Source organism: Mus musculus, chromosome 14 (assembly GCF_000001635.26).
Source record: "Mus musculus strain C57BL/6J chromosome 14, GRCm38.p6 C57BL/6J".
NCBI lineage: Eukaryota > Metazoa > Chordata > Mammalia > Rodentia > Muridae > Mus > Mus musculus.
The window spans coordinates 53,641,842-53,654,114 of NC_000080.6; the positions used below are offsets into that span (position 1 = coordinate 53,641,842).

General features: G+C 40.7%; 1 gene segment (V, D, J or C) and 1 further gene; both read left to right on the forward strand.

The window, feature by feature from the left end:
• Positions 1–12,273, forward strand: part of Tcra (T cell receptor alpha chain) — a 1,796,232-nt gene that overhangs the window by 1,213,875 nt on the left and 570,084 nt on the right.
• Trav15-2-dv6-2 (T cell receptor alpha variable 15-2-DV6-2) lies at positions 7,584–8,153 on the forward strand. The segment is given in 2 exon segments: positions 7,584–7,632; positions 7,854–8,153. Coding segments are annotated over 2 exon segments (349 nt in total).

The window sequence follows — 12,273 nt, forward strand, 5'->3', positions numbered from 1 at the left end:
GGAAGAATTCAATTTCCTTATATAATGAAAATACATAACCCTCAGTAAAGAAATCACCTCACATGTGCATTTCATAGATGAATAAAATATAAAATAGATGTAAAATTTCTATCATATAAAAAGCAGCTGCCGTCTTTATGGCCATCCACAATGCACAGAATTGAAAAGGGACCTCTCGTCACATAACACTTGGCAAGAGTTACTCATTTAGTACTATAGAAGCGCCAACCAGATTTCTAATGCAAAAACTTTAATTGTCTTTAAGTTTAAATATTTTCTTGCTACAGAGCTGATGGTTGTGGTAGCCCTAAACTACCTAGGAAGTCAAGTCAAGAGGAATGTTTGAGTCTAGGCTTGGAGATGTAGCCTGAACAATATGGTGGAACTCTGTCTCAGGAAAACAAAATGAGCAAGAGCACTGTGGAAGATATTTAATTTAAGAATGTGAAGCCTATAAGCTCTTTCTTGTCCACAGTGAGTAGATTTTTCAGTATCAAAAATGGGAAGTTACAAAGGAAAATAAAGTCAGTTGGCATAGGAGATATACCTCAAAATACCAGTAGGCGATCTCCTTCAAAGTATTCTAACCTTGTCACATTTTAAACTAGAGTCAGAAATTGGAAATAGTATTTGTATCTGATTGGGGTAGGGTTCATTGAATGCAAACACTAAGCTTAGAAGTCAGCAGGAGAGTGAAGGCATATTTAAGGATGTAGAACAGAGAGTTTGGAAACTCTGGGTACCTCAAGACAGAACCCTGAGCTCCCTCGGGAATGAAAGGCTGGAAGTTATTTAAAGAGAGCTGAGAGACAGTTACGACAGAGTGATGGGCAATAACATAATAATCAACACTTCGGTGTCTTCCTGTGGTGGGCAAGCAGAAATGCGCTTTTGGAGTTTGAGGTTTGACATAAGCTCCTTTGCAAGATGCATTTTTGGCATGCATTCAAGGCGGGGAATGTCTCCAAGCCTTTGGTGTCTGAAGACAGAAATGTTATTTTGGGCAATGCTCACAAAGTCATGGTTTTGTGAGAGAAAGATCATTTAGAGAGGGGCTTTGTTTTTACTGAAAACTGTAGTAATAACTGTAGAACAGCATCAACTATGGCCATGCTCCTGTGACAATGAGTGGCATCACTGAACATCTGGATGCAGAAGCTCCTCACTCTCGTGCCTCTCCTTCTCCAGACTCCTGCCAAGCTTACCACGGAGCTGTGCCATCAGATAAGCCTGTGTTGGAGCCACTGGCTCTCCAGGACTCAACCGGACAGTTCAGTCTCACAGATCTGTTTTGATTTTGTTTTTCTGTGGTGATGTTCTGTGGATGTGAATTCCCAGTGGTTTCGGGTAAGGAGGAAGGAAGGGTAAGGATTTCTGGTTTGTCTTGAAAGACTCCAAGAGGAGCCCCTCGCTCAGGCCTCAGGACAATAGCGGACACCCAAGAACTCACGATAGACCGAGCTTGTTGCAAACCACATGAGGCTTTATTCGGGGAAAGCCAGAGCTCTGGGGATGACTCATATCCCACACAGGGGTAGAGGAGTCGACCTCGAGGGGAAAGAGTTCCCAGTTTTTATAGGCCCTCAGGGGGGAAAGGAGAAGGGGGAGAGTAGGGGATTTCCAGATCTAAACAATGTCTATTCTCAAGAAATGGGTATGGGAGGGGTACAAGGAAAGAGTCTAATGAAGGTACAGCAATGGGCACACACAATGGTCAGAACATTGGCAGACACACAGGTTCAAGGAGTGGCCAGAGCATTGTGCACCTCTATTTTTCTAAATCAGTGAAGCTAGTTCTGCTAACACTGACGTCTATCTTGCCAATTTCAGAGCTTCTGTGTCCTTTTACATTCTGCCAGGATCTTTCAGTCTCAGCAGGTAAGCCAGGATTGGTGATCACGTTTCACCTTCAGTCAGACTGCAGTCAGAACAGTTGAAAGTTGAGTGTGAAAAGTTTAACATAAAAACAAAAACTAGGCCTTTAGGCCCAGGCTTGAGAATGTGACCTTTGTGACTCAATGCTCCAAGGCATGCTAATCATAAAACAGAGACTGGCATTCCTCCACCCACCAGCTTCCTGGGTTCAGGGAGTGTTCATTCAAAAAAAAGTCACCCTGACCGCTCCTGGAACCCGCTAGGCAAATGTGCTATTGTTAGAGGCTCACAGAAACTGTCTTGAGAAATAACCACACAATTACCAGGTATTATTCCTTGTGACTCTTGTGACTTCCACTCCCTCGTGACTCTTAACTGGTACTTTTGGTATTTTCCAACAACGCTCTCCCCACCCCCTTGAGTTGTGGTTTTTACCTTTAAATACCCCCTTACCCAACTACTCAGGGCACCACGGTCCCCCAACCCTGCGTGGTGTACGAATGTGGGCCCCAGAGTGCACCTGGAATAAAAGTCCTCTTGTGGTTTGCAACAAGACTGTTTCTTGTGAGTGATTTGGAGTGTCCCCTCTCCTGAGTCAGAATGAGGGTGATTCCTTACACTGTGAGTCTTTCAAGTGAACATAAGCAATAGCATAGGAACTCATGCTTTCTTCCCAACTCCCCTTTCCAGACCACCACTTTGCTGTTCTCTCTCTCTCTCCCCCCAACCCCGTTTCAAAAAACAAAACAAAATAAAACATTACCCACGCCAAACAACAAAAACAAAACCCACAAAATAAAAATCAAACCAACCAACCAAACACGCCAATAATATTTAAACATACCAAAGAGTAAAACTGACCTGGCAGAAGTTCAGGAGGGGAAAACTTGAATAAATATACTGTATGAACAAAAGTGTTGATTAAAAGGAAGAAGTTATTACAATTGGTTCCTGGTGCTGAAGAAAACCACTTTTCTTGATACAGTGATATTGAGTGTATCAGCCATGACAACACTGAGGTCTCCTAACTCCATTTTGCTTTGGTTTTCACATTTCTCAGTCACATCTGCCTTGGCAACACACTGGTAATCTCTATAACCCTGCCCTTGGTCCAGACATATTAATCAAAACAATTGATGTTTATTCTGACTAAATATGAACTAAAATAATTGAAGATATTGTAAGTCAAAATTAAATGCTATGTTGTGCCTGAAATACCTACTCTGTTCTGTCAAAATGAAAGTTACAAAGTTACTAAGAGGCTAAATGAGCATTGATATAACTTTGGTTTTTGTGCTTTTTACAAAAATGCTGTACGCCTGATCTTTGACACCAACAGCACTGAGGCTTTACCATTTTATTGGTGAGTGGCCAAAAAACCGAAAGCACTCTTATAACCTTGATTACCCTAATTAGCATGGTAGTATGCATTCCAACCACACTCCAGGCTAGGACCCCTGCACAGGAGGAGTTCACTAACACATAATAGAGCCCATGTACTCTCTCTCTCTGCTTTGTTTTGTTTGTTTGTCTTGTCTTGTTTTGTTGTGTTTTTTCTTTTTACTGTTTTTTAATCTATTAGATTTTTTTAAAAAAATAATTGTTTTGAGAGAGATCTCATGGACTTGGGTTAGGTAGGGGTGGGGAGGATTTGAGAGGTGTTGGGTTAGGGGAAAGAATATGACTAAAATTATTGCACGAAAAACTTGTCTTATGAAGCAATAAATAAAAATAAAAAGAATGACTACTGTTTTGTTCTGAGAAGGCCCCTGAGGACTTATTACAGATCACAGGTTGATTTATTAACTTTGACATTAAGATATTATTTTTATTTTAATTAAAACATATTTACCTCATTTTCCCATTCTCTTTCATCCCTGAAACACCTTTTGTGCCCTCTACTTCCAGCTTCACCTAAACTTTCCAAAATTAACTTCAAATTCATGGCTACTTTCTATTATTCTTTTAGACATACACACACACACACCTCAAGCGTGTGTGCACATGGCTATATAAATATAACCTATTGAGTCTGGTGTTGCTTGTGTCCATCTGATTTCTGTGCTGACCACTTGGTACTGTAGTATTCATCAAGGGTTCTTCCCTGGGAGTGTCCATTTGTCTCTGTCAGCAGTACTTAGTCCTTTGTAGTTCTTTGTCTATGGATGGTGCCCCATGACATTTACCATATCTATTGGCACCATCACTGTTCAGGACTTGTTATGTAGTCTGTTGTGGTATCAACCAAGAGCTTGCTTCCCTGTCATTTCTAGCAGACAGTCTTGCAGCCGACTTCCTGGTCTTCTCTCTCTTACATTTTCTTGCTGCCTTCTTTTCTCTAGTGTTTTCTGAGCATTCAGTGCAGAAGTCTTGTTGCAGATGTATTCGAGAGGCTGACCATCCCATGATGGCTTGTTCTCTATATTTTGACCAGGGATGGTTTCCTATAACAGTCTCCATCTGCTGCAAAGGAAAACTTCCTTGAGAGTCAGGAGAACTACAATTACTCATAGGCATAAGGAGGAGTATTTAGACTATAGTTAAAAAAGGTTTCTGGTGTAGTAAGTGGCAAGAGTAGGTTCTCCTTTAAGACCCATAATGGCATGAGGTCTGAATAGTCATCTACCTTTTGATGCCAAGTCTGATTTCCCTCTTGTTGATTGGGCCATTAGTCCCACTAGAGAGGTGCTGGTTACAACCAAGTTATTACTGCCACCATTGTACCTTTGTAAGTACCTTACAGGGCTGTTCACTAATGTGGTTCATATGGATCACATCCAGATAGAACTATTGATGGCCTCCCTGCTTTGGCAACTGGAGTAGCACCTTCTGATATTATAAAAATTAGTGGTCAACTGTGAGATTTTCAGGTTAGATCCAGTTCAAGTCTTCCAAGTCCTATTGCCAATGTGCATGGTACCTTCAATAAGGACTTACCTTCAATCTCTGGGATCCAAGGGCAAAAGGAATAGCCAGCACTCTTCCTAGAGCCTCTTGGATTCTCATGATCAACATATGGAAAGAAGTTTCTCATGCCTAGCATTTGGTTTCTTATTAGATGATCTGTCTCTTGACACCCTGAGTGGGATAACTTCATTACACACACACACACACACACACACACACACACACACACACACACACACACACACACACACACAGAGTAATCCAGGTAAACATGAAACAATAAGTATCTTTAAGAACATTTTGAAAATCCTCATTGGTATTTATCTTCTCTCTCTCTCTCTTGCTCTCTCTCTCTCTCCTTCTGTATTGAACTTCTTCCCCACTTCTGAAATAAGAACACCATTATCCCAATTTTCCTGAATTAACTTTTTTTATTTTTTTCAATATTAAGCTCTATTATTTTTAAAAGATTTTATTTATTTATTTATTTATTTATTTATTTAGTTATTTATTTAATGTTAGTACCCACATCTGTGTGAGTATACAAAGACTTGTGAATATACAGGGTTAGTCACATCTGTGTGCATGTAAAGGCCAGTAGATTGTATTCAATACATCAAGGTTGGAGTCTGAGTTTTTGCAGGTCACTTAGCTTGTCAAATGGGTCCTGGGAGCTGAGCTTCTGTCTTTATCATCAGCAGCTAGTGCTTTTCCCTGTTGAGCTATCTCTCTACCAACCTTAAGCTTTATTTTCACTAGGAAGTATTGTCTGTCAATAAATCACAAGGAAAGACAAAGCAGCATTTAGAATGAGACTGATTGTCCAGCCCAGGACTCAAACCCAATGTACTCCAAAGACACATCTCAGAAGTTGGGGCTATGCAGGAGAAGAGCAGACACCTGCTATGTGGAGAAGGAGAGGAGGGGCAGAGGTGTACCATTCTGAGCTCCCCAGGCTGCTGTAGCTCCCATGGTCTCCTGCTAACTACAGAGACTGCAGTCTAGGGCATGTGCTCTCAGTAGTGAAATGGACAGAGGAGTATACCTCAGATACCAGACAGTAGTCCCTGATATACTTGCCTATAGGTCATTTGATCTTATAGAGAGGCCTGGAGCTCTTTCAGAGACCTTGTTTGTATTTATTCTTTCGATTGCCTCTTGGATTATTTTCATTCATTCATTCATTGTATTAACAACTGCAAGTGGAAGATGAAGAACTACATTCAAAATATGATACAGCAGTACACAAAAATTCAACCACCAACTCACTTGGCATTAACATGTCCCTAAATGTAGACAGTTTATGAGTGTCATGGACATGTAATAGACTTGAGTCACAGAGAGACCTGCAAGCTTATTATGAGACCGTTTTGTAAATTGCAAATACACAGAATTTAACAAACGAGACTGAATACTTCATAGCAGTGGGATAGAAACTTCAAAGGCATGCAATAAGTATAGTGATCTGTGTGGACAGAACAGAACATATCTTCTGAATAAAACTTGATGTTAGACTTTTAAAACCTAAATAGTTTCTGTAGCAGTGGGTTTTAAAATTGGTATAACATCAGTCTGTCGATTCTCCCTCTCCCTCTCCCTCTCCCTCTCCCTCTCCCTCTCCCTCTCCCTCTCCCTCTCCCTCTCCCTCTCCCTCTCCCTCTCCCTCTCTCTCTCCCTCTCTCTCTCTCTCTCTCTCTCTCTCTCTCTCTCTCCCTCCCTCTCTCTCTCTTTCTGTTTCTTTGTCTCTGTTCATTTGTCTCTCTGTGGGCATGTGTGTGTATGAGTGTGTATGTATGTGTCTCTGTCTCTCTGTCCATCTGTCTGTCTGTGTATATGTGTGTTTGTACTTGTGTGTGTGTGTGTGTGTGTGTGTGTGTGTGTGTGTGCATAAACTAGTGGTCAACATTGGGTACCCACCTCTATTGCTTTCTACTTTTATTGAATAATTGTTTGTTTGGTTGGTTGATTGATTGATTTCTTTGGTAGAGGCTTTTCCTGAGATTGAAGCCCACCAATTGTCTGACTAGTGAGATTCCAGGATTCCCTTATCTCTGTTTCTTAGTGCTTAGACTTCAGGTGCACCCATAGCAACTAGATTCAATGTGACTGCTGGAGATGACACTAGGCCCTCATGATTCATAGCAGACAACTGACACATTGAGCATCTAATTAGAATCTAAATATTATTATTTCATTCCTCTTCCTGTTTCACAGAATGTAAACAAATGGGGATCTTCTGAAATTCTGATGTACTATCCTTTGTTTGTGATTTAAAAATAAATTTGTTCATTGGAGAATTTAGATAGACCATCCCACTCACTAAGGGAGGAAGACTATTTCATATCTCAGTGTTTCATGGGGAAGTTCATGGGCTCCATGAGGAACTTATTATCTTTTATTAAGCTTAACTAGACAATAGAATAACGCCCATGTGTGTTAAAGCAACTAAGCCCTCAGCAGGCATGAACTTTCTGAGGCTCCTTTTTAAGTGTGGACTCTTGACTATTAAGAAAGTCAAGAAAGCAAGTCAAAGTCTGTGATGAGCTACACATTTAGTCTCTGCATATGGGACTTGTGGCCTATAATCACACACACACACACACACACACACACACACACACACACACACACACACGCACACACACACGCACACTCACACACACACACACACACAAACCATTTCCTGCTTGAGGTAATGTAATACACACAGGCAGTACATATATGCACACTGCCTGTCTCTCAGACACTGAGAGCTGAGCTGAGGCAGAGCAGACACACTCATGCAGAGGGACATGTGTCACATGCCTCCTCAGAGCCTGCTCTGTGTGCTGGTGGCCTTGGCTTTCTCTGGTATGAATGCATCATGTGTAACTAAGGATATCAAACAGGGAGCATTGCTGGTCATATGGTAGTTCTTATAGACATGAGGGGGAAGAGGGACTGGAGAGAAGCCAGCACTCTGTATCTTTAGTGAGGTTTCTCTTTGGGTCTTAAGGTACCCAATTCCAACAGTGTTTTGTTTATACTATAAGAGGATAAGCTTCTAATTCTTTCTTCTTATTACTCTGCAGGATGCAATGTGGCCCAGAGAGTGACTCAGGTCCAGTCAACAGGCAGCAGTCAGTGGGGAGAAGTCACCCTGGACTGTTCATATGAGACAAGTGAATACTCCTACCTTATTCTTTGGTACAGGCAGCTTTTTAGTGGAGAGATGGTTTTCCTTATTTACCAACCTTCTTTTGATACTCAGAACCAGAGGAGCGGCCACTACTCTGTAGTCTTCCAGAAATCATTCAAGTCCATCAGCCTTGTCATTTCAGCCTCACAGCCAGAGGATTCAGGGACGTACTTCTGCGCTCTCTCGGAACTGACACGGTGTTTGAAGTGATAGCACAAGCTGAACAAAAACTGGGGCTCCTTAAGCAGAGCCCCTCTGAGGGAGAGAGTCCAGCCGAGACGCACACCTGCACATCCTGAACAAGGAGACCCCAACTGTGGATGCTGCCTCTGTGGTCTGCATCAGAATTGTGTTTCTAAGTAAAACCTCAGTCCATGCAGTTCAGAAACAGTTATGGTGAGCGGCTTTCTATAATACTTTGTCTTGAAACAGAGTTAAAAATAGACCACAGAGAACATGTGTAATGTTTTCTACAGTTGGGAACCTTGCATCATAATAATTTAAAGTTTCTCTTTAATTTGGCAATAGCACATACCTCAGATGAGGTATTTGGAATAGCAAAGAACATGGTTTCCTGGTAAAAGTCACACTCAGAGAAGGAGACCCAGCCTGAGTGAAGTCGTCAGAGACAGATTATAAGGATTTCACCCCATGAAATACTGGTGGTGACCAGGTTAGCCCCACAAATCTTTATCTTTGCATCTAGTACTGGTCCTGGGGTCAGCTTGACCAGCAGCTGGGAAGGACAGCTGCATGTGCATATCACCTGGCTGTATTGAGACTTGTAAGAATTCAGTGAAACTCAGAAAGCCAGTGGAATCTAGAAAGACAAACCCGAGTAAAGAAAAGCTATAGAATTGAGGAGTAAAATGTTAATGGTAAAGTGAGCTGGAATCTCCTTGACATCAAATGTTTATAGGACCTGAATCTGCAGCGCTATATATAAAAATAATTAAATATATCACACCTGTTTCTCAAGTCTTCCACAGTTGCTTTTTCCATGCCCATTCCCAAAACAGAGCAACATGGAGAAGGAAGTTCTGAGAAATGTGTTTCCAGGTACATTTTTAAAGATTATTTTTTATATTATGTGTGTATCCTTTTTGCCAGCATGTGTGTGTGTGTGTGTTGGGTGTTAATCTGGTCCTCATGGAGGCCAGAAGGGGGTATTCAATTCTAGAAATGAGAGTTACTGAAGGGAAGGATTCACCATGTGAATGTCAGGAACTGAATCTGAGTCCTCTGCAAAAGCAGTGACTGCTTTTAACTAGCAACTCTATGGCCCCGCCCCTGTTTCTAGGTAATTTGCATAAACTGCATGATAAAAGAGGTAAATAGCTTCCATTCATCAACTAAAAGTCATAGGCTACCTGGGTGCTTTAACAATGAATACTATCAGTGTCTCCAAGAAACACCTTCTATAGCTAGGAACACCAAACAACAGCGATTAGCACGTGAAGTGAATGAACTCTGTAAACAAGAGGCACAGCAAGTCTCATATCTGAAAAAGGAGACTTCAGACCACAGCTAGTCAGGAGAGAGCTACTACATAGCCACAAAGGGTAAGCCTTGGGCCTGTGAGTGCATGGAGCTTTAGCGTCTAGTTCAACAAAATAAACTCTAATTGATCGAAAATGTCACATGAGTCCCTAATTAGTAATGATCTTAGACTTCATTGTCTCACTGTGACTTTAGCAAGCCTTCCTAAGTTAACAAACAACCAAAATACCTTCAGAGCAAAGGGATCCTGCAAGTCCACCTCTCTGAATTTGGCAGGAGAATCCCAGGCAGGGCAGGGAAGGCAATATGCACTTAGAGAACTCACTAAATGCAAACAACAAAATATTGTTAACAGATGTAAAATTTATATTCTTTACTCTAAGAAGCAAAAGCCCTGATGCTTTATTAAAAAGCCTGATAAGTCAACAAGGGAAACAAATTTTAAAGAACATTTTAATGAAAAACTGTAACATCCGATGAACTTGTTTGTAGTTCTCCTTTTTAAAGGTTCCTCAGTTGGACTTAATAGCATCTGCCTGCAGTTTTAAGTTACCTGTGTACCTGTGGCAGAGGATTGTCAGTTTGAAGCAACCCAATACAACAGCTACAACCTGCCTAAAACAAAACAATAACAAAGTTAAAAAGCTGGAGAGTTTATTGGAAAATTATTTTTGCAATGTGTAGTTTGTTAGGAAGCATCTAGGCGATTCTAAAAACTAGCAGGTGATCTTTTCTGAGATGGTTTCACCATGGACTATAAAATCACAATGGATGATCCCGTCTAGATAAGGCCAAAGGGAGGACACTTTAGGAAAGATTCCTGCTAGTGATATGCTTTTCCTGTTAAAAAATATGTAAAACAGTCACTGGGTATTAGCCCACCGTTTGGGCAGATTTCTGCAGATCAACAAAGATGCACTGTCTTATGATGCTACATAGACAGATGATTTCTTAATTCTTAATGATGATTCTATAAGAATTCTTAAAATTAGACTAAAAGTTATTAAACCTTTTATAATAGGACTGCCATTTAAGCCCTCTCTGATACAAAAATTGCAATTAGAACTCGGCTCGTAATCCCTTGTTATGAGTTAGTTGCTTCTGAGATAGAAAAGAGGCACTGACAACTTAGAACACATTCTAAGAGGTTGTAAAACAGATAACCAAAAGTTGTAGAAAGGAACTAATGATTTATTATGGGTGCAAGGACATAAGATAAAATACTAGCTGAGTTTATCTATGCAAAACTGCAGTATCGTCTTAGATATAAAAAATATGATCTTTAACTCTTCGTCAACCTGTAGAGCCAGGTAATTACGCTTAATGAAAATATATACAAACATCTCTGTTATAAACTTCTTACTCAATTTATGATTTGAATTTATGTTTGAACGTTTAGTGAACTTTTGTTTTTTGTTGTTGTTGTTGGTTTTTGTTTTTTTAAAGGGTGCTTGGAAAACCAAGTGATCTATTCTCCTTGAAAAGGCACAAAAAACTATTAACAATTACATTCCATGCCATTATTATATCAAAGCAGGAGAAGAAAGCAAGATTAAAAGGACAGCAGAGTAGAGTAACTTAGAAATTAAAAGGGAACTCAGAAATTAAGAGAGCAATACACAAAATGAAGAGATTTCTCTTCCTTTTGGGCCAGAGAAGAAGCTGTAGAGAAAGCAGAAAGAGTGGACAGGCTTCAGCAAGGCAGGTTTAGTCTTACTAAAGAGGACAAGGGTTTTTTCCTCATAGACTTGGGCTTAATTCATTTAGCAATAAAAGGGTAGAAGATTTTTCTTCTCTATGCAATAAAGATTGGAGGTCACTTTTCATCCAGAATGGGCGAGTTCTTTCTGCACTGGAGCTTGGTCTTTTACTCCATATGCATATGTAAGTGTGTGTGTGTGTGTGTGTGTGTGTGTGTGTGTGTGTGTGTGTGTGTGTAAATATGTAGTTATGAGGTAAGTGTGTAGCAGGGCCCAACTGGAATGCATGAAGACACATGAGTTTGTATATGGTAGTATGTGAGTTTATGCATATTTGCTTGTGTAAAAGTTTTTCCTAAGTGATTCTCTTCTCCTGGTTCAGTAAAAGTTTATTGCTCCAAACCTCCCTCCTGCCTGACAAGGGAGAAGCCAGGCTTCTGGGCAAGAGAGAAAAAGGTTCTAGCAATTAATCCTTTACTTAATCCTCTGCTGTTAGGCTACTGGTGTTAATCATCCAAGCCAGCAGTTTTTAACTCATTCTTGCTCAGAACGAACAGGAAAGATTCTAGGATATTTTCGAGAAGTTATCAGCAAGTATAAAGTATAGTCAGAGAGCTAGAAGGCCAGAGACTATCGGTCTTTAAATCTACCTCTATGTCCAGCTCTGTGTCCTGCTTCAGCCCATTCCAGCCCGGGCAGTCTTCTGGCAATAGTTATTTCCTTTCTCTAAAGAAATAATAACTTCAGTCTCTTACACTGTGTTGAAATGGTCCTCTTTCCTCAGCACAAAAATCACACAGGAACAGCTCCTAATGTGTGGGTTCCAATTTTTCTTTTTTTCTTTTTGAGAACAGAGCAAGGTAGCTGGGTATCTCAGTAATGGTGACAACACTGGTTGTATCTGACCTAAGAGAATGGAGAAAAAGATGCTAACTATAAACACACATTACCCAAGGAACAACAGATCTAAAAACCATCAACTCACCTGTTAACAGTGTTGAATGCCTCAGCTAGGCTCTTCTGTAGTCCTGTGCTGTGAAGTATAAGGAGCCTGAGGGAAAGCTTAGCCCAGAAGCACACAGGCCATGTTTCCCCAGAGGACCTCTGTCCCTG